At 38.1% G+C, this 26,251-nt stretch overlaps 3 protein-coding genes and 1 long non-coding RNA gene across 11 annotated transcripts in view; 3 read left to right on the top strand and 1 right to left on the bottom strand.

Moving 5' to 3' along the window:
* The first annotated feature begins 92 nt into the window (after positions 1-92).
* On the top strand, positions 93-7,200 carry ngs (notochord granular surface). The gene is made up of 11 exons (XM_042502868.2): positions 93-1,703; positions 2,659-2,824; positions 3,076-3,225; positions 3,377-3,496; positions 3,598-3,693; positions 4,862-4,996; positions 5,390-5,500; positions 5,590-5,700; positions 5,810-5,934; positions 6,412-6,735; positions 6,839-7,200. The coding sequence occupies exons 1-11, from the start codon at positions 1,507-1,509 to the stop codon at positions 6,930-6,932; spliced, it is 1,629 nt and encodes a 542-aa protein (XP_042358802.2). The 5' UTR covers positions 93-1,506; the 3' UTR covers positions 6,933-7,200.
* Positions 7,201-7,242: 42 nt separating this feature from the next.
* pgm3 (phosphoglucomutase 3) lies at positions 7,243-18,062 on the bottom strand. 2 transcript variants are annotated; one of them, XR_015779044.1, is made up of 14 exons: positions 17,881-18,062; positions 14,534-14,742; positions 14,076-14,260; positions 13,400-13,467; positions 13,151-13,284; positions 12,848-13,043; positions 12,281-12,438; positions 12,115-12,198; positions 11,933-12,031; positions 11,182-11,301; positions 9,913-10,035; positions 9,142-9,315; positions 7,734-9,058; positions 7,243-7,698 (listed from the first exon to the last, which is right to left on the bottom strand). XR_015779044.1 is itself a non-coding variant. In XM_042503834.2 (13 exons), exons 2-13 carry the CDS (start codon positions 14,738-14,740, stop codon positions 8,969-8,971), a joined length of 1,638 nt encoding a protein of 545 aa, XP_042359768.1. In that variant the 5' UTR covers positions 14,741-14,742; positions 17,881-18,062; the 3' UTR covers positions 7,243-8,968. The 2 variants fall into 2 exon arrangements, 1 of the variants encoding a protein (XP_042359768.1); XM_042503834.2 differs by having other exon boundaries at positions 7,243-9,058.
* Positions 12,344-13,349, top strand: LOC148186817 (uncharacterized). The gene is made up of 3 exons (XR_015779046.1): positions 12,344-12,480; positions 12,827-12,953; positions 13,242-13,349. It is a non-coding gene; the product is annotated as an uncharacterized LOC148186817 (long non-coding RNA).
* Positions 18,063-18,850: 788 nt separating the features above from the next.
* The window catches only part of LOC121955757 (clathrin coat assembly protein AP180-like), a 31,997-nt gene continuing 24,596 nt past the window's right edge, over positions 18,851-26,251 (top strand). For 2 of the 7 annotated variants that reach the window (XM_088089089.1, XM_088089086.1), the window contains exons 1-2: positions 18,858-19,452; positions 19,570-19,829. In XM_088089089.1, coding sequence (XP_087945215.1) covers positions 19,700-19,829 — 130 coding nt within the window. In that variant the 5' untranslated portion in view covers positions 18,858-19,452; positions 19,570-19,699. Of the gene's footprint in view, positions 19,453-19,569; positions 19,830-26,251 lie in introns of all 7 variants that reach the window. The other 5 variants (XM_088089087.1, XM_088089088.1, XM_088089091.1 and 2 more) reach the window with 3 other exon arrangements.

Genomic DNA, 26,251 nt, shown 5'->3' with positions numbered 1-26,251 from the left:
GCATGTCAATCTATGTAATAATAATAATGCGATAATACATAATTCCGCACTTATAATGTCAACCTATATAATAATAATAATAATGCAATAATACATTATACTATAGGCTATTTTTCTTCAACAAGTATATGTATGGCTGTTTTCTTATTGTCTTAAATTCGATATAACCTTTTGCAGTGGTGCAAAGTAACTGAGTACATTTACTTAAGTAATAATAATAATAATAACAATACTAATAATGATAATAATAATAATGGTTTTATTGTATAGTACTTATCTAAATAAAGTGACAAAGTTCTTCACAAAGTGCATAAGAATAAAACAAAGAAATATACAGATACAATAAATAAAACAATGTGAAGATATAAAAGTGTACACTGGGGCATAACAGAGCAAAAGTAAATTAAACAAAATGTTTATATTAAAAATGTACTAATCGGTCATTAAAGTACTGTACCTTAGTACAATTTTGGGGTACTTGTACAGGGAATGTGACTAGGCTGTGACTTTGTTTTTGTTTTTTTCTGTCATGACCCTCCCTGGAGCTACAGATATTTTTACTTGAGCCTCCCTGAGTGACTGGTTGAAAATTCATGAATACTTGAAGTGCCACTCCCATTTTGCACAACCCCATCCACTCTCATAAAAAACAAACAGCCCTTTCTACTTCATTACATCTCAAGTGATGTGATTTTTACTTCCCTAAAATTATCTTTACATATTTAGTCACTTGTTACTTTACAGATTAGGAATTAATAAAACATGTGATCAGTTTATAAAATATAATACTGTGCAATATGTTAAATAGCTATATAATGCTATCCCACAGATTATAAAGGAGTTAAAGTGTATTATTTGAATGCTGCTCATATATTAAATTATAAATAATGATATTCCAATCATAAAATATGTAATAATTTAAACCCTCAGTGAGTATTTTTGATATAATATTTTGAGTGAAATCCTGAATTCAAGACTTTTCCCTCCAACAGTGTATTTTTACAGAGTGGCATTGTTAGTTTTACTTCAGCAAATTATTCAAGTACCTATTGCAATTAGAAAAAGATAAAATTAGAAAAAGAAGGTGGGTATATGTGTGAACTGACAAACTGATGAAATCAAAAACACTATATTATTTATTAATTAATCTTCATTTAACCAGGCAAGTCATAAATAACAAATTCTTATTTAAAAATAGAATTATTATGAATGTACAGTGGTGTGTCCCATTAATGTGGGCTCACACATTCTCATACCGGTCAGTCAACAGATAATTTAAGCTTTATTATAAAATCCAGATTCTTTCAGCCACCTATAATAATTTAATTGACGTCACCTTGATAGATGTTTGTGGGGACACTCACTGTTGGGTTGGGGAGGTTCAACATTCCTCTGTAGTGGTCAGGGTGGGGCTGCGGGTATAAAGACCCCACCACAGACTGAAAGGTGTGAGTGACCAGTTTCCAGCCTCCAGCTGAAGTTGAAGTTAGTTACAGGAGCGTCAACATGAGCCGCAGTCCAGAGAGAATGTCTTCTTACCGCCGGCATTTCGAGGGCACATTTACCGGCCCTCCTGCCTTCCAACTCCGGGTGTCGAGTCCCTCTCCCACCCGCAGGGACACCCGCCACCGGTCGGCCAGCTACACCCGCAGTGGTGGGATGATGGGGCGCAGGGCCCTCTCCGACAAGGCTCGCATGACCAGGTAAGAATCAATTATGATGGGTTTTTTTGTGTGTGTTTTTAAAAATCAAATATTTCACTTTAAATTACAAAATGTACTATCCTTTAGGTTTCATTTGTCCCCAATGCAGCTTTAATGAGAGATAAATATCACAGTTATTGTAGTGTGAGGACATTAGTGAGCTTTATGTTGTGATATTGCCTTCCGAGTATTCAGTTTCTGCTTTTGCTTTGCTTGTCAAAGCACTTTGTTGATTCAGTTTTTGAATAAAGTTATTATTATTGTAATTATCATTATTATTAATACATTATTAGTATAATTACTATTTTAATTATTATTATTGTTGTTGTTATTGTTATTATTGTTATTACTGAATGCACTCATAGAAATAAAGGTGTTCCTAGAAAGAGTTCTTTGGCTTGTTCCCATTGGAGAACCCTTTTTAGGATGTCCACTCTGTCCATTGAACCAACCCCAGGGGCTCTACCCAGATCCCTTTATTCTATTCTTTATATATATATATATATATATATATATATATATATATATATATATATATATATATATATATATATATATATATATATATTTTTTTTTTATTTTTTCATGTTCCAAGGATTAAATTTAGACCCACCCAGGGAGTTCAACTGGGACCTTTTATATTCTATGTTTTCAACAATTCTTTAAGAACTTATTCTAAAAAAATCTGTGGTTCTTTATGAAACCCTTGGTCACAAATTACCCTTTCAGAACTCGTTTTTCTCAAAAGGGTTCCTCAAAAACAAATAGTTCTGGGTAGAACCACAGTCCTTCAGGAAGAACCCTTTTTGAACCCTTATTTCTAAGAGTGTGGGTATTTGAGTGTGAATATTTAGTACCCCCATAATTCAATGAACTCCCTTCAAATAAATAAAAAATACATTTGTATAAAATCAAAACAATTATTAATCTCCTGGAAATCCTTTTCTCTCCTCAGCAGTGTGAGTATGGGAGCGCTGTGCTTTGGTATGTCCATTGGGCTTGGCCCAAAACTGGACCTGGAAGCAGCTGCAGCAGAGAACCAGGCCTTCATGTCGACTCGCAGCTCTGAGAGGCAGGAGATGGTGGCCCTCAACGACCGTCTGGCTGCGTACATTGAAAAGGCAAGAAGAACAGCCATTCACATTTGCATGCTTCAGTCCTTTAATGCAACAAAAATCATTAATATTTTAATTTCTTGGAATCTAAACTTTTGCAGTCTGACTTCTTTTTGGCTTTTACCACTGTCTTTTTGTTTTTAGCCCATAACTTTGTCTTTAATTTTTCCCATAAAGTATAATGACAAAATCAATCCATGTATAAAACAAGATACTGTCATCTTACAGGTTTATGTCTATTGTATTTCTTCCTGTAGGTGCGAAACCTGGAGTCACAAAACAAGCTGCTGGAGGCTGAGATTGAGGTCCTGAAGAGCCGTCATGTCAGACCATCAGGCCTCAGGCAGCTGTACGAGTCTCAGCTGAGAGAGCTCAACAAGGACGCAGAGAAAATGAAAATCCAGAGGGTGAGGGAGGTCATCTGTCATGACGGAAACATATTTTTAAATCATGGTTTGTTGTGTATAGAAACCAGCCATGCTCTTTTTACCACATTATCTGCTGTATTTCTTTTTCCATTTAACAACTGTTTGATCATTGTATATCTGATCCATACAGGATATGTCTTTGGCTGCCAAGGAGGCCATGTTGGGCCAGTTGGACATGCTGAAGGCGAAATACGATGACGCTGTGGGAGCTCGCAAAAAGACAGAGCTTGACATTGAAAATCTCCGTCCGGTAAGAAACACTGGGAATTTTTTAAAACTTACGTTGGTCAATTTGCAGAATTTCTTTTACTTCTCCAAAATATTTACACCTTATGTGGCTCATTATCTCAGGATGTGGATAAAGCAACTTCAGCACGAATCGCGTTGGAGAAACAGCTGGAAAACCTGGAGGCTGAGCTGGCCTTCCTGCAGAGAGTTCACAAGGAGGTAATATACACTCGTCTGCCCATCTCCTGCATACTGTGTTTATGAGTCGGCGACTGGCATTCTTTTCATTTTGTCATTAATGGTTTAATGGGCTGCTAATTATTGCAGTGACAGGTAAATCGAGACCTTGTTGATGGATAGAGTGAGTAAGGCTGTAAACATGGCAATTATCAGCATGGTGTGAGGAGCTCATAGTAGGCTGAAGGGGGAAGCTGTGTGACTAACGTGTGGTGCAGAGTGGATAAATGTTTACATATTACTAACCCAGATCAAATACTGTTTATATGTCTTTATAAAGTATTGGTTATAATATTGCCACATGTGGGAACAGGGTCCAAGCAGATTTTTGAATTTCATACAAATCCTTGTTTACAAGATATAAACTTATGGCAGAATATCGTAAGACTGCGAAGCTCAGCTCGGCCCTAGCATCCGAAAATGTACTCCCAGTTTGGTTTCAATCGCTTGAGCCAATTTTTATTTCATTGTTTCATTTACGTTCATTAATCATTTGAGCTTAAAGTCCTAAAAATTAACAGTTTAAAATGGATTGATGCATTGAATTTTTTATGGTAACTATAGATCAGTGATGTCCGTGGACGATTGCGCCGTGGACAAAGTTTTAGGATGTTTGGACCAACATTTTTTGATGAGTTCTCAAAAACAGGGTTTTGAGAAAATTGAAAAAGTTGCAAAATTTGACATTTCTGGAGCAGAAGAAGAAAGAAAATGTAAATTATTTAAAAAATTAAAATGATGTTTTTGACTCTGAGCCAAGTAGTTTTTGAAATAATTGTGAAAACATAGCGTTGGTTGCTACAGCGTCACCTTCAGGTCATAAGTGCCATTTTATGGGTGGAATCTGCAAACCATAAGGAATCCCAAACCTTAACCTTTTGAAAGCTGGATCAACAGATTTTTTTGTGCTGCCTTCAGGCGTCTTTCACAAGCCATTTAACCCTTTCAAACCAGAGGGAAATTGCTTTTGGTGATCTGTAATTTTTTATTGAACATACACTTGTTTGTTGTGCACAGAGAGAGAAAGAAAGAATGAAAGAAACATACAAAGACCTGTATTTCAAACCTAATTTGAGATGCAAACCAGACTATTTTACTGCTGCATGTATCACTGTGTTTCTAACTCTGGTTGTTTCTGATCCACTCAAAGGAAATTGAGGAGCTGGTGCAGCAGATCTACTCAGCAACCGCTAAGGTGGATGTGAGCTTCGGCCTCCCAGACATGTCCTCTGCTCTCAGGCAGATTCAGTCTCAGTATGACAGCATTGCCGCCCAGAACCTACAGGTAGGATACAACAGTTAAACCACATCATTGTCATTTTGACTCCGCTAAGGTGCGTCAGTTTTAAAGGGACAGTTCACCCCTAAACCAAAAATACATATTTTTCCTGTTTTGTGCTATTTATGTCTAGATTGTTTTGTTGTGAGGTGCTGAGTGTTGGAGATATCAGCCGTAAAGATTTCTGCCTTCTCTCTGATATAATGAAACTACATGACACTCAGCTTGTGGTGCTTAGAGCGCCCAAAAACACATTTAAAACTGTCCCCTTGGGTAAAGTGTCCCTTGACACCACATGAAGAAACTGTGACAGATACTGGTACACCTTTAGCATTATTGACACATATCTGATCATTAGAATTAGGGTTATAAACACTCTTAATGTTTGTCACTCCCCAGGAAATGGACACTTGGTATCGCACAAAGTTTCAGGACCTGACCGACGCCTCCGCCAAACACGTTCAAAGCACTCGAAGTGTGAGAGAGGAAATCGCAGGCTTTAAGAAGGATGTAAGCATAATTGTCTGTCATTGTTTAAAGTTACAGCTACTGCCACATCTCAGCGTAAAACAGCTGCGTGTTTGTATGCGTGTGCATAGCTACTTAGCAAGGAGCGTGAACTGGAGGCGCTGAAGACGAGGAACGAGTATTTGCAGGCCCAGATTCGTGATGGAGCAGAAAAATTCAAGAAGAAGGAGGAGGAGCTGCAGGTGAAGGATGCATGCAAGATATTTTTAACAGATATAAAGACCTTTTCGATTCATCCTTTGGCCTTAAACTCCTTTAAATTAAGCATTCTGTTGTATTCTTTTGCACCAGGAGCGTATAGTGGCAATTGAGTTGGATCTGAAGCTAACCAAGGAGAAGATCGCCCTGCTGATGCGGGAATACCAGGACCTGCTGAACGTAAAGATGGCTCTGGAGATTGAGATCACCACCTACAGGTGAACAAAAATCTGTTTCTCATTCATTATTTTGCAAATCAATTTGAAATCCAAAATCAGAAAATATGAAAACAATTCTTGATTCATTTATGGATTTGATACCAAAAAATGTATGTTTGTTTTTTATTTTTTGGATTTTATGGTCAGATCAAAAAAAGGAATGAAAAAACAGGCCACCGTCTGAACTTGGTTTTTATATTTCATTTGTCTGACTTGTTGTTACCTGGAAGTTTCTCCTACGAGCAAGCGGCTACCCTGCGGTTCCTCTCTGTCTCATCACAGTGTACAAGACTACTTGTGCTGTGAATCTTTTTAAAGATTACTTTTTTGGGATTTCAAATTAAATATCAAAAGAACAAGTGATACAGATTAACAAAAAAATGCCCTTTCCGCAGTATGTAAACCTGATTTACGCAGGATATTTTTCATTTTGTATGTAGCATTCAATCTAACTTCACTCCTTTTTGTTTATTTCAGGAAGTTGATCGAGGGGGAGGACAGCCGTCTGAGCACCATGGTCAGAAACCTGTCCCTGACTGGAGGCATGCATCTCACTTCCAGCGTTAGTGTGCATGCTGCCTCAGCCTCAGCCTCAGCCTCAGCCTCAGCCTCAGCCTCTGATAGCTCCGCCTCTGCAGCCACTTCAAAGATAGACAAAGGCCCCACTGCCTCGACCAGCGGCAAGGATGAGAAATCTGGGGGTGCTGCGCGAGTGGAGATGTCCTCCTCAGACACCCAGACCGACGGTAGCTTAGAGGAGCAGGCGACCGAGCTGTCTGAGAGGAAGACCGTCCTCATCAGGTAGAGGACACCGAATGTCCATCATCTAACATTTATGATTTGATAATCAGAATCTCTTACTGATATTGTAAAATTTCTTATTTCTCCACCCGTTTTTTCCCAGAACAGTTAAGACAGATGAGGACACTTATGAGAGCGACACACAGGAGCGCACCATCACTATTTCTGGAGCAGCGGACGACACAGATGAAGAATAGACCGTTCATCAGCCAGAGTACCATGTCATGTTGTTTTGGTTTTTCAATGCTTTAAAAAAAAACTTCATTTTGAATTGGAGAGAAAACACAGCTTGTACTCATGCAAATTTCAAGGGTTTTGTTTATCCTCCATGGAGTGTGTCCAGTCACTCTGCTCTGCTTGCTCCTAACTCCCTGCCAGCCTTACACTGCCTTTCTGCCCTTTAAAATCCTCCTGTGTGTCGGGAATTTGTCTGTTAAAGTAACAAAAATAAACAGCAAGCAATCATAGTTGTGGTTTTTATGTGAAGCAAAAGAGACTCTCAAAGCATTTCTATTTTTCATTATTTATTTAAACCTGAGCAGCAAAGGCTTTCCAACAGAGTTATGGGAAAAAACAGCTGCTACAACTCCCATCATGTAAACTTGTGATTTCACTGTTTCCAAAAGAAAAGAAATTACCGACAGTAACCAGTCAAAAAGATTCAAATTAATCGGAAGCTACATGATAACCAAAAGTTAACTGAAACCATTGAAGGAATACTTCAGATCCCCAAATGACCATTTGTATGGTTGCTATGACCATGCAGCAGATGCAGCAGACAGTAACATGGTTAACCCCTAACATCCCGGACCAAGCTATTGCACTGGATTGGCGGACCTTGTTCAGAGCCGACAGGACACAAGACTCCAATGCAAATTCTATCTACCTTGTACACTGTACATTGTAGCTTGTACCTTGTACATTGTACATTGTACCTTGTATATTTCACCTTCTACATTGTACCTTCTATCTTGTACATTGTACCTTCTACATTGTACCTTGTATATCAGATGCTAGCCCAATGTTATGTTGAATTTGTGAAGAAAGCTTTGTTTTTCATTCCTGTCTCCAGTGAACAAAGAATCCAAAAAACTGATGAAAGTCTTGATGAATTTAAGTCACAGGTGTCCACGTTCAACAACAGCAAAACAATATTAAACCATCTGTTGAAAATCTCTCACAACAACTCATGCAGTACAATCCAAGTCTTATCCAGTCGTATGCTCAGCACTTCCCAAATACTTACATTTCCGCTAAAACCTTGCTATTTAAAACAAAACTTAAAGTTATCTATGCTTTCTCTAAGGCCAGACTTCAGCAGCTCCCGCATTTAGCGAGGTAAATTCTCTGTTTTTGTCAATGGAGTCTGGCTTTGCAGAGAGCGTAGATAATTTAGTTCTCTGTCAGAAAGGGCTACAGAGCATATGGCTGGACAAATGACACTTGGATTATACTGCAGTATATATACTGCAGTTGTGTGAGAGTACCTAAACAGATATTTTAATATAGTTTTGCTGCTGATTAACGCAGACCCCCGTGACTTCAAGAATTTTATCCCTTTTTCGATTCTTTGTTGGAGACGTGAGAAAAATAGTTTGTTCTTTATAAATTCAATGTAACACAGGGTGAATAATTGATATACAAATAGTAATTTTGGGGGTGAAGTATTCCTTTAAAAACTTGCTTTTGATTGATGTTTCAATTATGGTATATATACAATAAACAAATACCTGCAATGCGTTACAGATATCCGCAATGCGTCATCTCTGGACAGGTTCAAACAAGTCCTGTTCACCTCCTCTGCCTCCCTGTCCGTCACTCATCTTTGTGCCACTGTTCAGTTTGTTTGTGTTACGTTTTAATCAACTGTATAAATCCTTCTTGGGTATCATGAAAGGCGCTATATAAATTTAAGATGTTATTATTATTATTAGTATCATTATTATTGAAGTAGCTTATTTATAGTACATAGAAAGACATAATTTACGCATAGGCGCATGGCAGCCTATTTGAGATAACAAACATTACTTAAAGTATCATAAAATCCCTTCAGTCTCCCCAGTGACAAATACAAAGAAGTAGAAAACTACAGTGAAGTACCAAGTGCAATTAACAGTACAAAATAATTTGGCATCTCACTGAAAGGAAGCAATTTGATAAATTACTTTAGAGAGTGTTGTCGATTGAGATTCATTGCACTGATCGATTAATCAATGTTTGAAATTATGCGTTTCTAGTGCAGTGGTTTGGGTTCGTCCCCGACTCCCCCTGCAAGACGATAAACTGCAAGGCTGACTTCATGTGCCAGGGCATCAGCACTCTCCTAAAACGCAAAGATGTGTCAGAGACTTAAAGCAAAAAGACAGAAAAAATGTCAAAAAAAGAGGATCAAAAAGAAGTTCTCACCTGTGTCTCTGCTTCAGCGTAAACTCTCACCACGTCCTCGGTGCCGGAGGGTCTCACAAAGGAACGGGCCTGTCTGTAGTTCTTCACTAAACTGTCAATGGTCTCCTGCAGTCCTGCCGGGCTCACTGCTCGTCTCTCTGCATCTGTCGTGTCTATGACCCTGCGGTCTGACACCTACAGGCAAAAAATCAAGCGCAGATACGGCTATCTATAACTGCTTGAGCACATATATATATGGAGAAAATGGCACTTATTGGAGTACAGATTAAACCGCAAAAAAGGGAAAGCCTAAAATAACAACTCTGCTCTCCTTAAGTCTTTGAAAGTGTTCTTGACCGAGACATTGACACCTACCAGGTCTAGGGTTACTGCAGTCACAGGTATATCAAATTTACAAACTTTTATTAATAATAAAGGCCCTGATGTTGAAATTTAAGGACTCATTATGAATGTCATGTTAAGGTCAAAGTTTTTTGCTCAAAAACTCATCATGAAATTAAAGTTTAAACTGCTATTATATAAACACTACCTTTCAGAAGCAGCTCTCCACAACATGAACAGTTGAACAAGGGGAGAGTACTGAGATGTACTCATCACGTGCAGTATTTTGTACAGATAATATATCAACTCAATTACACATTTTCCCTACAATTCAAGGACTTTCAAGGCCTTTTCTGTTGCAGCTTCGTACTTGGGGCTACAGAAAACACTTTCCCCACAAGATTAACTATCAGAAATATCATACATTATGCTGCATAAATGAATGACTACCTTGACTTTGAGCTGCCTGTTCGGCAGGTCACTGTAGATGGCGTCCCATTGCTGGACAGTCAAACCCTTGATGGCCAATATGGCCTCAATCAGCAGCATGTCAGAAATGGCATCACCTACAGTCTTTGGAAGATAAAAACACAAATGCTGTTAAAGGGCAACCATTGTGCTTTTCCTTAGTTCATGTCATTTATATAATGTTACAATGTTGTATACTCATGTAAAACCAGCCAAAGGTGCAAATAATGAGGTAAACTTATGTAACTTATGTAAAACAGCAGGGCTTCATGCCGTTCTGACAACTCTGTTATAATGTTTTTTTCTATTTTAAAGACAGGCTGCTTATAGCTTGTCACAGATTTCTTTATATGGTCATCTGCTCCAGGCACGCTGCTTCAAGCGTCTACAGTAGCCAACATACAATGCTACATGTAGCTACATGCTAACGTCAGGGAAACATGTAAAGTTGGTTGCTGATGTTGTTTATTTCTCTGATTTCAGAACATATTCCTGCTAAAATACATGTCTGGTTGGCAAATTTCTTTTTCCTAGTACAGTGAAGGCATAATCATCCTATTCTCCCTTTTTTTTCTTCTGATGGCTTAATCTGACATTTTTACCCTAACCTTAACCTTAACCTAACCAACCAAACCAACAAAGGCAACGAGTACCAGCTAATCAAGATTGTATATAGTTATAGTTTATATAGTTTAAGAAAATTTGATTATTAATTATCAATTATTTTCAATAACTGATGGAGAAAGGGTGGGATTTAATAAGTTTGCACTTTTCCCCACTACTTTTCGGACATGTCTGTATGTTTGTGTATGTTTACATGTTCATTCTTCCCTTTCCTTTTTTACATGTTCAAACTAAATATCAATTTCAGAGTAGGCCAGGTAATGCCTTCACCATTCTGGGAAAATAAAATTTGCATCTGTTTTTGTTAAGTAGCTTTTATTTGGTGCTGAGACGCTGAGATGTTGAAGACCAGAAAATGACGACCAATCAGAGCAGACTGGGCTTTTAAGGAAGGGGGTCAAACAGAAACAGGCACTAAAGTGTGTGCTTCAGACAGAGGCTGAACACATGTAATCCAGCACAGACAGTATGAAGAAAATAAAGTGTTTTTTAAACATTAAATCATGTAAACATTTTCTGGTAGAAACCTTAAAATACATGTATGAACCTGAAAGTGAGCATCGTAGGTCCTCTTTAATAATGCTGTTTTGCTTTGTTGGTTCAGTGTGTGTTAGGTTGCCCGTTTACCTGGTTGATGACGTTGATGGTGTTCTGCAGCAGGAGCGCTGCTCTCTTCCTCTCGTCGTCGGTGCCGGAGTCCTCTGCCAGCTGCTGGATCTTCTCTTCAGCTGATTTACTGAACAACACCTGAAACACATCATGACACAAGTGGTGGAAGGTAAGTACATTTACTCAAATACTGTACCTGCTTACAACTTTAAGATACTTGTATTTCACTGAGAAATGCTGTACTTTTAACTCCCCTACATTTATTTGACAGCTTAAGATACCAGTTACTTTACCAATTTAGGGTTTTACTCACAAAACAATATGTGACATATGATGTTTTGATGTAGATTATACTAACTGATAGTATATTTATGTACAGCTAAAAAAAATATGGGGTTTGCAGAAAATCAATTATCTAGATAACGAATTTCATATTTCACAGGTCCAACCTCAGATTTGCTGCTTTTCCTTTTAATGATTTTGATTTATTTTTTTAATGATCATGAGGTTTTTCTGCATGAAGTACTTTTACTTTAAATACATTTTTGTGATTATTATTCCTAAGTACTTTTACATTGTGGCTGTTCTTTTACTTTAGAAAAGGATCTGAATACCTCCTACTCAAATGATTTTAGCACCTGTATCAGTAATTCATTAATGATGCCAGATATGCAACACTGACACAGGGAAGAATGGTTTTTATTATTGTAATGTACTGGTGATAACTGGTGCTTTATGTGATCTCTTTATGTGTGACTGATATACTCACAGTGCCGTGACCGTTGGCCTCAAAGTACACACCAATGTCAAACTCCTGGGCTGCATGATGAAGGTGCTTCACTCCAGTTTTAGTACACCTCACTATCACCTAAATCATATGAAAAGTTGTGAAGTTATTCATATATATATAAAAAAAACATTAATAAAGGAAAAACACTTGCGTTTTCTCACCTTCATAGTGTTTTCCAAATAGTTTGTTGAGCTTCCGTTTGCATAAGCAGTTTGTACTACTGCTATCTTCAAGTCTAAACCAGCCTGTGTAAACAAAAACAAACTATTTACTAAAGGTTTGCGCACATGTGCATCTATTTTTTGTGGTTTATATATAAGAGTATACCTGTGTGAGCAGCTCTTTCAGAAAAGTGCTGATGAGAGTGGCGATTTTATCTCCATCCAGCAGGTGAAACTGTCCTTCAGAGTCAGCGTAGTAGTAAACTATTCGGTCAGCGTCACCGTCAAAGGAACAGCAGCGCTCCCCCGGGTTCATCTTAATGCCTTCACATAGAAAGAAGAGGAGAGAGGCGTGAGATGGAAGTGGTAAATTTAAAACTGCACCTGTGTTTCTAATAATCAAGTTTTCTTTTGGTTTTATATGTTCATTTATCTGACAAAAGTTACATTTATTGGGACAAAGAAAGTAGCACAAATTAGTGTAAAACCAAATATTACAGTGATTATTTAGCCAATTTTCTGATTAACAGTCTCCATCTTGTGGTCAAACTTTACACCTGAGTTTTCATATGAAATCAACCCCAGAAACATTATGTTATATCGGCTAATTTGTTGTCGCTTTACTTATGATACTTAGTAAGAAGATGAGTGTTTTCGTTTTGAGACAAATCATTTTGATCTGCATCACATCTTGTGTTTCTTCTCCTGACAGGTCTAGAAAGCAGCGCTTCACCTGTTGGAGGCTTTTGCTGCACTTTGACAAAGTCAGCTCCACACTGGTGGTTGAGCTTTCCTTCACTGCCGTCGTTGAACAGCGATATGTGCAGCTCCTTCTTCAGGTGACTCTCCATCTCACGCACCTTTAGAGCCCCAATACCATTAGCACCATCCACAGAGAGGTGCTTCTGGTCATCTGTGCAATTAGACGCCTATGAGGAAGAAAAAGACAAAGGGAAGGGAAGCAAAAATACATCCACACAAACACACCCAAATGTAATTAAGTCACAAATCAATAATGCACGCCCTGTTTTCTTACGTTCTTCGTGAGCTGAATGAAAGCTTGGCAGAGCTTCTTATAGTATCCTTCCACTGTGGCTTCTCCGTATTTACCCTGTGTGTTCTGACAGCAAACCATGTAGTGCAGCTGTGGGGTCGTCACCAAACCATAATCTGATGGAGTCAGAGAGCAGATAGGACCGCAACAAGGAGAAAAAGAGGAGAAAATGTTTAAAAAGTAAGTAAACGACTTAGTTTATATGGAATATACACATTTAACTAACTCCACCTTTGCTGTGACCATCGAGTGCAGATACTCCGTCCAGTACTGCCTGTGAAAGGCTGGCACTGCTGCTTCTATAGTGAGAGGACACGAGTTTTTTAGTCTTTAAGAGTAGAGTGAGTAGTTTTCTGTCGCAGTAAACATTAATTATATTAACGTAGACATGATAAAAGTGCGTGTTATTTTTTTCATCTACTGTTATCTAGAAGACAACAAACAAAAATTGCTTTAAGGTACCTAGAATGTATTTTCCCAAGTTGTTGTGTCTAACTGACTAATGGAGACATTTTTTGTTTTTAAATTGGTCCAGTATTTAGTGAGAGTGCTGCAGCAAGCAGCTGCAAAACAGACAATTAATGGGCAATTGTGGACCGGCAATTTAAGTGCACTAAGTGTATATTTTTCCACTGACAAGCTCAGATTATTTTTTAAGTGTCTGACAACATTATGGAAGGGATGCCTATAGAGACAGACCTTTTTTGTGAAAAAGTCAAACCCTTTTTGTTACATCAGAAACAGCTACAAAATCTTTGTCTCCAAACCTACCAGACCCCATTTAAATAAACAACAATCTTATCATCTATCACTGTGAAACACACTTCATCCAACTGTTGTTCCCATTAGTCACTTCGACACAAAAACATGAAAACTTACGGTTCAGGTTGAGGTTAAGATCATATACCTGGTGTCTTTGCCCACGAACACGTTAGCCTCCTGGCTCATGTTTATGGCCTCCTTCTCTATAATGTCCTTCAGAGCAGCGAGCAAATCTTCCTGCTCAGCGTTGGCCAGCTGGGTGGCATAGCCCTCCCATGTCGGCGTCACCATTTCACCCATGGGGTCGACCAGCTTCACCCCGTTGTCCTCCTACACAAGTAAAGAAAGACAGGAGAGAGGAAGTTTGAGGAGGAGTCGAGGATGTTTAAACTTTACTTTTTATAATCACATAAAATTTGCTCAGATGTAACCTATTAGTCCATTTTCTACTGAAAATATGAAAAGAAAACAACATTCTGGGGTCAAATAAGAAAGGCTATGACTGGAAAAAAATAAATTACCTAAAATATTTACACAAAATTCTAATTAAATCATAGATCTATGGCAAAGACACATTATAATATTTCTGAATGCCTTTCTCACCTCAGGGTTGTGCGATGCGGTGACCATGACTCCGATGGTGGCTCTGGTCTTCTTGGAGCGGAGAGTGGCCAGCAGTCCCATCCTGAACATGATGTGGTCCAGGTGTTTGGCGTTGGTCCTGAAACCAGCGGTACCGTACTGCAAAACCAACCCTGCAGGCTTCGGGTGCAGAGCGGACTGCTTTGATACTTCCTGAAACTGGGCCATCGCTGAAACACATTACAAAGACAAAAAACAACAAAAACAAAAAACAGTCAGTGGTGAAAGTCACACCCTGAGGTGGGGGAATCGAGTCACAGAACTTGACTCGAGTTAGACATGAATCACAAATTTGAGGACTTGAGACTTGCTTGACCAACATTCGGTGATGTTGTTAGGCCAGACTTCAGTACTTGATGTTTTATTAATAGCCCCAGATCTAAATATATAGGCTATATATACATTTCAAGAATAAGAATGGGCCTAATAACAATATATTTTTTAAAAGCCCCAAATATAATAATAAGTCACTGTGTTCATGCATTAAAGCTCTAAAAAATAATAGATCATTTATCAAAAATGCAAGTTTGGGTCCTCTGTGTTGTTCAAGCAGCACAGTTTGAGCGCACTGCTTATCATTTAAATGTTGCTGGTAAGGGTGGAGCTCATTTTTCTGAGTAGTTCATTCTTTAATAATACCTTATTTATTATTTGATTATGGCAATGAGTATTAAAGCAGCATAATATGGAAAAACTCAAGTACAAGTACACTACCTAAAATATCTCAAAAATTGAATTATAGCGGTCACAAAGTATTCTGTTTTTACTCGATACTAATGACTAACAACTAATATTTTTAACATCAAAGAATCAGAATAAAAAATATTTTATTGATCATAGATGTTTAAATAAGTACAAGTTTAAAGTATGTAAAAATATAAAAGAATACAGTAATAACAGATACGATGTTAACACACATGTAAAATATTTAAAATTCTAATTATGTATAATGTGCTGAGTGTGTAAAAATATAGAACTACGGGCCTTATGCTACAATAGTTTGTAAAGTTAGAAATATATGATGCACATTCTTCAACAAAATATATACGAGTCGCAATGACAATAAAAATCAATTAATTTATATATATATATATATATATATATATATATATATATATATATATATATATATATATATATATATATATATATGTATATATATATGTATGTATGTGTGTGTGTATATATATATATATGTATGTATGTATACATACATACATACATATATACACATATACATACATACATACATATACACACACACACATATATATATATACACACACACACACACACACACATATATATATATATATATATATTGCACAATGAAATTCCTGTAGATGAATTATTGCACCAATTCTACATCATGATTCATAATTATTCTGAAAAGGCAAAAAGTTTTATAGGTCAATAAGATGCAGAAAGACATTAAAAAAAACATCAAAAAAGAGCTTTTAGTTTAAATAAATAAATAAATAAATAATCCTACAGAAATCCAGTATAAGCCCCCAATGTTTTAAAATCCTAGAAACTAACATTGATAAAACAAGACTCAACTTAACCTTAACTTTGTATTTATGGCTTAAGGTTTAACTTACATTTTTAGACAGATTTCTTAAAGGCTCTAGACTTGTTTCAATCATATTTTTGAATTTTTTTTCTAGATGAAGTTACGTTTTTTCATGCGCAATGCGCTCGAACCTGGCAACCCACGACGACGTCAGAGCAGCAGAGGCCAATGCGCGAGACGGCTAGCGAGGAGGCGGCTAATCCAAAAATTATACAATTTCGGTGTTTTGGGGGACGATAGTACGAAGAAAATAGCTGCCTGAAGCTCAGAAATCAGCGGCACGACGACCACATCATCCGACTTCACCTGTCACTACAAAATCCACGAAGAAAGGTGAGCTAAAGTGTTTTTTAGCTCGCATATCAGCTGGTCACGTTAGCTTGCTAACGTAAACAGGCTGCAACAGTTTTCTTTTAAATTGAAATTAAAAGTTTTCGTGGCCACTGTGTGTTAACTGATATAAATGTGGAAACTGCGAAAAGATCATGAGAATTTCATATGATTTACTTGTGACTTGATTGATTCTCATCACAGATGTGGTCGACTGTAACGAAGTAGCTACATTTACTCAAGTACTGTAGGATACTCAAGTAGCCTACATGTTTGAGGTACTTTGTATAATTTGAGTATTTGCACGTTATACCCCTGCTTCACTACACTTCAGAGGAAAATATTGTACTTTTTACTCCATTACTCTTATTTGATAATTAACTATAATACTACATATTTGCTCATGAGCCTTGTGAAAAAAATAGTACAGCTGAAACAGTTAGTCAATTATTTAGAAAATTATTATTATTTAAAAAAAGGTAGCCTTTTTTGCAAAAACATTTCATGGTTCCGGCTTCTCAAATATGAGGATTTGCTTCTTTCTTTTTTAATATAGTATATTTATTACATTTATTTAAACATTACGAATACTTTTACTTTTAACACTTTAATATATTTGCAGTATACTGTAGCACAACAATTCAATACAGCAATACACATTTTTAATTAAGTCAATCAAATGTTTAATTAATTTATAAAGAGGCACTATCATGGAAATGTTCTTAAAGTATCAGAAGTAAAGTACTTCTTATGTAGCACTATGATCTGTTAGTGTTACCATCATATTATTGGTTTATCATTAGGGCTTCAACAATAAGTTGATTAGTTTTTAACTAACTGCACTAAATTGATAATTGATTAATCAGTTGAGTAATTATTTGAAGTAAAATTTCTTTGATTCCAGCACAACAAACAAAACTAACAATTAATCGATGAATCGACATTAAAAAATAATATAGTTTCAGCTCTATTTATGATTGCTTTGTGCCACTATTGTTGCTGCATAAAGAAGCATTTTGAAGCTGTATCTGGTTGAAGCTGAGCAAATTTAAATATTTTATATAGAAAATACACTGAGAAAAACTTATTTTTACCCATTCAGATGAATTAAAACATAATGTACATGTCTTTAAAAAGCCTACTGAAACAACGCCTAGACCATATAACATGTCAAAGGACAAGAAGAGGGCAAAGTTTGCAGCAAATCACAGCAGCAGATATTAAACAGATAAACTCAATAAACTGAATCATATCAATTGAATGACAGAGCAGCTCACTCAGACTCACAACAACTGGCTAAAAATACGTGAACACAAAATAAAAGCAGCTGTTTCCAGTGCTATACGCAAGAGACAAACTGAAGTTATAAATATAAGCGCATTAAGCTGTTTTTTTGTCCACATACCGTTTTATTTTTCTTGATCTTCAGCAGTGAAGTGTTGTCAATGAAACTTCCTGTTTCTCCGGTTCCTCCTCTTCTGACGACGTGGCTGAAGTTCCGTGTACGTCACGTGACGCAAGGACGCACAGCGTGCCTTTTCTCAGTGCTCTAATTTGTGCTGATGCAGGGACGCCCTTAACACCACAAACACGCTAAATTACTACATGCATATTTAGATTTTTTTCCTTTTAATTGCTCCATACACATTATAAAAAAGTTAAAACAAAAAAAAGTGGATTTTCGGCCGTCACACTGAGTTTAGGCAAAAATTTATCTTGGAAAAAAAGCATTAATCTGCTATTTTAGGTCCATATAACACAAAACGTGAGCCTAAACACATTTTTAAACCCTTATTCAAGAATTTTCAACATAGAATAAACGTTCAGTGTCAATGAAACATCTCAGACACGAAATTCTTTACAAATAGAAAAAAAAGTCTCCAGCATCTACAGTGAAAGTATATATATATATATATATATATATATATATATATATATATATATATATATATATATATATATACACACACACACAGCGATAGAGGGTTTACTGTTAATCTGTCAGTTCATTGCAATCCACTACCCTTGAGATACTGTACAAAGCTCCAAATCCTCACAAATATTTGATCCTTGCTCTTATTAAAGAACCTTATCCTTTCTCAGTACTATGTATCCATCAGTTCTCTTCCACATATTTTAGTGTTTGTTTGTTCTTGTAACAGCATTGCGAGTAAAATTATAACAGCTGATCATAAACACAGATGTATACATGGCATATTAAAGGGTCTGCTGGAACACGTTTCACCTGCATGGTCTGTCACCGTGCATGCAATACGTGCAAACCTGTGTGATGCAAAGCATGCAGCAGCACACAAGCTCGTGCATTAACCCTTTAGGCGAGTTTCTCATATAGTGACTCCCCTTTAAGAGATGCGACGTGTGTCATCCAACCCTGTTCCGAGCACCCGCTGGGGGAGGAGAGTCTAGATGGACGTATAGATAGGCCAAATAAATAAACAAACGACAGGACGGAGGGGAGGAGGGAGAAGGAGAGAAAAAGGAAATTCCCTTCTTCACGAGCATCTTGCGCTGCGCAGTGCTGGCGACACCACCGGGGAGCGGTGCGCATTTTTCTGTCGATCTGAGGAGAGGAGTCACATCTCTGAGGAGAAACGCACAGAAACACCGCAATCTGGAGGAAACTGCGGGTTATTCTTTTATTTTGAATGCTTCTTTTTTTTAATGCGAGAGGAGACACAGCCAAACCCGATGCCCCCTCCAAACGGGATATTTGACCGACCTATGGAGTGTTGATTTAAGATTTTTATTCCGTCTTTGGACACGCAGAGGAGCGTCGCTTGCACCGCATTTTTTTGCCCCACGGGTCTATTTTTGCGTGAAATTGCTGCGGGGTGAGAAAATAGCTTTCATTGCCAGTTGAGTGTTACATAACCGAGTGGCATTAGCTGTCCAAGGTGCTGAACTGAACGGTCGGAGCCTATAACGGGACGAGCCGAGGGGGAATTCACAACCTTGCGTAAGTCTACTCATGTCACCGCGCATATCATCAACGTGACCGCACGATTTGATGCGAATGTAACGTTTATGTGGCGCTTATGAGCTCATTTTATGTGCTTTCTTTCCGCCCACACAGAAGGTCACAGGCCTACCAGTCGGGGGAAGAGGAAAGCGAAGGGATCCGGGAAGCAGCCGGGTGCTATTCCTACATTTTCTGTCACCGTGGTGAAATACATTCCTGAGGTGGTCGATTCAACGGAGAGAAAATGTCGGGGCAAACGCTCACGGATCGCATCGCCGCTGCGCAATACCAGCTAACGGGATCAGATATGGCCCGGGCTGTCTGCAAAGCCACCACTCATGAAGTGATGGCGCCCAAGAAAAAGCACCTGGAGTGTAAGTCTTCTTCCTCTTTCCTACACGCTGGCCTCACTGGGCCTTTAGAGGCTGCACGCACATCCACCCCAAACCACACGTGCTTTCACAGGCATGTAATTATGACCAGCCATTTCTTAATTCCCTTAGCTTTAATGGGTGTGGTGCCCTAATGAATTGATGCAGCCATGGTGATGACCCCTCTGGTGACCCTTGGTGTCAGCCTCCAGTAAAGATGATGGAAACCCAGAGAGAGAGAGAAGGAGAAAGGGAGAGTGAGGGAGGGAGAAAAGGTCATATTTTAAGGCAGAGTGACAAGTCATCCTTAGAACATTTAATTTCTCCTCTCCTGCAAAGCCACTTCCCTTACAGAGTTGGAAAAACGACAGTAAGCTTTGGCATTGAAAATAAAATTTTGCATTAATAAAAGAAAGTAATAGCACTCTTAAAAGGTCCACCAAAAGTAAGACCCATGCATTAAAATTATTTTATTTTAAGATTTTTTTTGCAAAGTCACTCGAAGGACTGTGAGTCAAGATAAGACAGAAGTCTATTCATCCTGAGGGAAATTACTCTGCAGCTGTTGCAAGGCAAAGTTCAAGGAAGTACAGATACAAAGCAGGCAACATTCAAGGTCTGAAGTAGAAAAGCAATGTATAGCACATATAAAATATGATATATATATAAAATTAAATATAAACTAGACAACAGTAAGGTACAATATATAAGAACTAGCTCACAGTAAGGTTCAAAATATAAAAATGAAAACTAGCTAACAGTAAGGTCGAAAATCAAAAACTAGGTAACTGTAAGCTGCATACAAAAGAAGACAATGTTCTCTTTTTACTATAAATCATGCTTTCCTTCCCCCTTCCTCAAATTTCTTCTCTCTACGCCAAAACAGTGACAGAGTTGACACTGAAAAAAACTTTCAGCTTGTAAAAAAAACAAAATTAGGTCATTTTGAGTCTCATTGGGGCAGTTTGGTCTCTTTTGAGGTAATTTTGTATACTTTTGAGTTCATTTTGTGTCTTTCTTTGTAGTTATTTTGTTTGTCTTTCAGGTAATTCTGGGTCCGTTTAAGCTCATTTTGTGGTTCTCTGTGGTTGTTTTAACCGTTTCTGTAGTTAGTTTGTCTCCTTGTAGTCATATTGTGTCTTTCTAAGGTCATTTTGAGTGTCTTTGGGGTCATTTTGTCTCTTCTGATGTCATTTTGAGTCTCTTTGTAGTGATTTTGTGCATCTCTGAGGGCATTTGGGTCTGTTTAAGCTCATTTTGTGTCTTTCTGTGGTTGTTTTGCCCCTTTCTGTTGTTATTTTGTGTCTCTTTGAGGTCCTTTTGTGCCCCTTTGTGGTCCTTTTGTGTCCCTTTGTGGTCATTTAGAGCCTCCCTCTGGTCAGTACATTTTAATACCAGTGACATTTTGAAAGTGAAAGCCAGGGGACCCCTGACACTTTTGGCCCCTGGGCCTGTGCCCAGTAGGCTTGTTCAGTAACACATCCATGGGTATAGGGCCATAAAGTCACAGCTCTGAATAACATTATCAGACCTCACAGCTTTATTGACACATCTCCAGATGACAGCAGGGTCCACCTTATGACAAATCGAGATTAATCACTGTCATCTACCACAAATAGTGAGTCATGGTGTGACGCTGCACACAGATGACGGGCGGTCAGATTGACATTAGTGTCTTTTGGTGTCTGTGTGTGTCTGTGTGTGGTCGCTGGGCAGGTCTGGTCCTGTGTCTTGGGCTAGGACCTTATATCTTGTGATCCGCTCCCCTTTTGAATAATTGAATAATCAGCCAATGACTGTCTTGCATTATTTACACAGCCAAAGGTGACCATGCTAATGCTAGCAATGCACCAGAGACCAGTGCTTCCTCACTCTCTGCTGTTTGTATTCTGTGTCTTTAACTTTCGACTGTGCAGACGTGAGCAAACTGTCACTGTTACAAGTCATTACCTGTTTGTCTAGCTACAGGAGGCTGCTTCTGTTACCTCAGACACTCCAGACACATGGAAATATTCTTGCAGCGCTTTATTTATAAGATAATCCAGAAATTAGGGTACACACACACACACACACACATGTTGATGCTGTCTTCAATGAGGTTTTTAGTCTGTGAGGTTGAGCTGTATCCATTTCTAGGGCAATTCAAGCTTCTTGTATGTAGGCCACTGTGCTTCTCTTGCATGTGTGTCTTGGCTGGAGGAAATTCCTAACCTCAAAAAACTCAATGTTGATGAATATTTTATGTCTTCATGGCCAAAAATAGGAAGTTACTGCAAAAAGTACAAGCAGAGGCCAACTGAACCATTAGCTATCTTTTAGCATGTTTGATTTACTGTATTTGTTGATATATGAAAGCCAACAGGTCGTGTGCCTTTATCACAGCGACACAGCCGTTGACCCTTGGGGTGGGTGTGGGTGTGTTGTTAGTGGTGGTGGTGCATTGCAGTTGCCGTGGCAACAGATTACGAGTGTCAGGGGATGGCACTGTAATGACAGAGGGCGACTGTGAGAAGGAAGAGAACAAATGACAGGCCTGTCATCTGTGGAGTGCAAAGACAATCATAGTCAGGGGCGCAGGTTTCGTTTCAGCTTTGGCGTGGACACATAGCTATGAAAGACGGTTTGGGGGTCCTCTAGATCATTTTGAGCATCAAACAGTTAATTTCTTGGATTCTGGTGTATTTTCATGCATTCATTTTTGCATTTTTTGCATCAGTTCATTAAAGATGGAAATCCTCAGAGGCCCCACGACACAATATTATCATGATAATTAAGTCACAATACAATACTAATGCGATTTTACACCTGTTGTGATATTCTGAGAATTGCAGTATATCACAATTTATTTCCCTTTTCAGATGCATTTTTGCCATAAGAAAAACTTGATTTATTTATCTAATAAGATGGTTTTTTTTTTCTGTTCTTCAGTCATTTATATTGCAGGAACTTTAAATTTAAATATTCTAGTAGGCCACAAAATGTTAATTTGTATTTTTCATTAGTAATCATTTATTTAATGAATAATCAATACTTTGCATCCATGTTTCGATACAATTTGGCCACAAAAAAAAAAAATCTGTAATTTTGTGAAAATAAAAGTCCTCTGCTGCTTTAATGTGTTTACCTGGGGGGACAAATGCATGTTTCAGATACTAAGGGATACATGTCCTCTGCGTCCTCCGTCTCTGTGTAGATTTTTTTGGGGCATTTTTTTGGTCATTATTAGACAGGACAGCTTCAGTATGAAAGGGGGTGTGTGAGGGGATGACATGCAGCAAAGGGCCGAGGGTGGAATTGAACCCACGGCTGCTGCGACAGGGACATAGCCTTTGTACATGGGGTGCTCGCACTACTAGGTGAGCTACTGGGCGCCCCACTTAATGTATTTGTAATTCAACATGATTCAACATGGCGCAATGTAAACGTTAAACCGCCTGAAGTGGTTGGTGTGAGTACAGGTGTGTCACAACTGCCTTTTCACCTATGATTCAACTACAAAATAAAAGCTGCAGCTGTAACATGTGCAGCTCTTTCCTCTGTATGGAGAGGAAACATTTCTTTTTGCTTTGATTTCTGCTTTTGATTTCAGTGCAGAAACACAGGTCTAAAAGGCATGCTGTCTCTCTCTATTAGCTGTATAACACACTCAAATTCAGTATTTCAGGTCATTTAGTCATGTGCTGTATAAAAACACGGTAGATGCAGTGAAAACCGCTCTGTACTGGAGGGCATGTGTTACAAATTTCTAGAAAATGTGGTCCATGCAAGGTCAACTAAAAAGAGCGCAGTTCACTCAGCACCAGAGGCAATAGGTTTAAATTCATCTGAGGTCATGTTGAAAGTATAGTGGGAGTAGAAATAGCTGTTTGAGGATTGAAATCAGTGTGGACCTGAGCAGGGAGCTGATAATCACGTACAGAAGAAACGAGTAGTTAGATTATGTCCAGTGTGTAGTGTAATGTGCATCTGTGAGTCACTTTAGCTGGAGCCACAGCTATCATCTCTGTTTGTCTTGTTCAAATAAAACTAATTGCAGGAGTGTAGTCCATAAAGGAATAGTTCAACTTCTTTGGAATTACTGTTGTTTGCTTTCTTGCTGAGAAATGAGAAGATTGAGATTGATATCACTTTTCTTTGACAGCCAGAAGCCAGTTGGCTTAGCCTGGCACTGAGACTGGAAACACGGGGGAAACAGTTAGCTGTTAGCTCTGTCTGAAGGTAATAAAAACCATCAAGGTTCCTTTAAACATGATTTCTACATCTTAAGGCAAGTTATGTTTTAAGGCTTTTTAAAACTGTTTTAAATGCCATTCTGAATGAAATTTAAGTCCAATTTTCCAATAACTGAAATTGAAGAAAAAAGGATTTGGGAAAATTTCCACCAAATGTTTACCTATTAAATAAAATATGACTTTTATTGTTGACTTTTCTCACTCTGCTTTTAGGATTTGTCTTGATTTGCATTGTACTGAGTTTGAATTATTTATTATTTTGTATAAGATACACAGAGCTTCTTTTGCATTGCCTTCAACCTGTCAGAAATATTGGTTGAATTGCCAATTTTTGTTGAATTTGCTGTTGTTAAGGGTAAAGTGGGAGCTGGCGAGTGGACGGCGGATTCTTTGCTCTGAGCAACTCTGCCATCAACAAAATATGAATGTTGGTTCCACTGATCTGATGTGAGAGGCATTTGGTAAATTATTTTAAAAAATCTGGATGTCACCAGTTATTTTGAGATTTTATAATGCAATGTCAGAAAAAAACAGTTAATAAAATCCTACTTTTCACATCATAGCATTTTTAAGACTTTAATACCAATTAAGGCTTTAAATTTTTTTTTTTTTACAAAGATTGAATTCAGTGCCTTTAAAGACCTTGTAAGGATCTATGTGAACCTTGTCTAAAGCTCACTGATTACCACATTTGCATCTCTTTTATTTAATCCAAACAAAAACCGATGTGTAAAAACAGCTGCTGCTTTACAGGGCGTTCTGTGTCAGAGTATTTCTGAACAGGGAGCTTCCTGAAGTCTTGTCACTGTTACCTTGAGACAAAGTCGGGCTCGCTGTTTCTCTCCTCTTTCTACTGTTTGTGCAAAGTGAACTAACTGTGGTAGCTGTGGTAATGTCTGAAATCACACCCTATACACTATATAATGCACAATATTTACTTTGTGGTCTTTTACTTGAGTGTCTGAATTCTGAGAGTGAAATCTTTTAAGTGTTAGCGTAGTGCTAACAGTCCAATAAAAATACAATTCCTCGCATTTTGTAGGCACAAAGGTTGGCAGTTGTACAACTCTACACCTGTGGAGGTTTTAAAAAAGCTCAATTTATTGCTCGCTACTGAGTGTCTTTTATACAGGGAGTAGTGAATGAAGGACTCGTTCATTTTTGACACAGCTCAGATGTAAATCAATCCAGCGGCTGTCAGGATGTCACCTTAACTATCTGAGAGGAGTAAAGCTTTCTGAATGAACCTACACATCAACACACAGTTAACTTGTGAATTCTTTCTCATTTGATCTTGAATACTCCGGCTACTACAAGAGGGGTTTGCTGAGTAAACTATAAAAAACAATTACAGCAGGTACAGACTAGAAAAAGACACTTGTACACAGACAGAAACACTCGCACAGCATGAGGCCTCAGTTCATTCTTAGAGCTCTCCTGTGGACCGTGGATTACCGTCTACAGGCTTTATTTAGCTCAGCCAATCCTCATTAGACACACACACACTCGTATGTCGATGTGTGTTTGTTTCAGGTAATGATACCACAACAGAAAGCATGGATTATATCCCAAGATATGGCCCATTAAACACCAGTAAACAGATATAATAGCATATTTTTTTGCAGTTATTATCGTGTGAATTATGAGCTGAAAGTCTGGCTGAGGAGAGCGCTGTGTTCATCGTGCTTGTATTAATATTAAGTTGTAGCTGTGCCAGTGACATGATAATGTTATATAATCACATTTCAGCCATTGTGGGCCATGTCTGTGTGTGTCTCTGTGTGTGTTTGTTGAAAATGCTGCAGGGGAGTGTAATCATCAGCCATTTCGCAAAGAAGTGAGGCTAAATGAACAGGAAAAAAAAGCAGATATAATAAAAATATGGGTGCCTTAAACCTGTTTTGTGTTGGGAAGATATTAAAATAAACATGAATCATTATAACAACTCAACAGCAGTGGTGACGAAAAGCTGATAATAGAGATGTGTTGGATGGTGTGAAACAGGTGGTGTCATGACAGGTGTGTGTACTGTTCGGGGGATGGGCGCCACCGCAGAAAGACCCGCACCAGTGATTAGTAATAATCTGTTTACAACCCGCCCCCCACCCGTAACCCCCAGCCCCTCCGTCCAGCCCGATATGACCTTGAACAGTCTCACTGCTCTGACTCTCATGTCTCTTCATTTCTTACACA

This window comes from Plectropomus leopardus, chromosome 16 (assembly GCF_026936395.1).
Source record: "Plectropomus leopardus strain MGB_pleo_1.0 chromosome 16, ASM2693639v1, whole genome shotgun sequence".
Classification (NCBI taxonomy): domain Eukaryota; kingdom Metazoa; phylum Chordata; class Actinopteri; order Perciformes; family Serranidae; genus Plectropomus; species Plectropomus leopardus.
The sequence above is the reverse complement of the archived record's forward strand: the minus strand, read 5'-3'. Positions and strand labels throughout refer to the sequence as shown.

Coding starts and splice junctions, on each gene's coding strand:
- ngs (XM_042502868.2), top strand. CDS start 1,507: ATGAGCCGCAGTCCAGAGAGAATGTCTTCTTACCGCCGGCATTTCGAG. Junction 2,825..3,075: donor TGGCTGCGTACATTGAAAAG/GCAAGAAGAACA, acceptor TTCTTCCTGTAG/GTGCGAAACCTGGAGTCACA. Junction 5,501..5,589: donor TCGCAGGCTTTAAGAAGGAT/GTAAGCATAATT, acceptor GCGTGTGCATAG/CTACTTAGCAAGGAGCGTGA.
- pgm3 (XM_042503834.2), bottom strand. CDS start 14,740: ATGGCCCAGTTTCAGGAAGTATCAAAGCAGTCCGCTCTGCACCCGAAG. Junction 11,302..11,932: donor AGGCCAACGGTCACGGCACT/GTGAGTATATCA, acceptor GATGTGTTTCAG/GTGTTGTTCAGTAAATCAGC. Junction 10,036..11,181: donor CCATCAACGTCATCAACCAG/GTAAACGGGCAA, acceptor TATCTTCCAAAG/ACTGTAGGTGATGCCATTTC.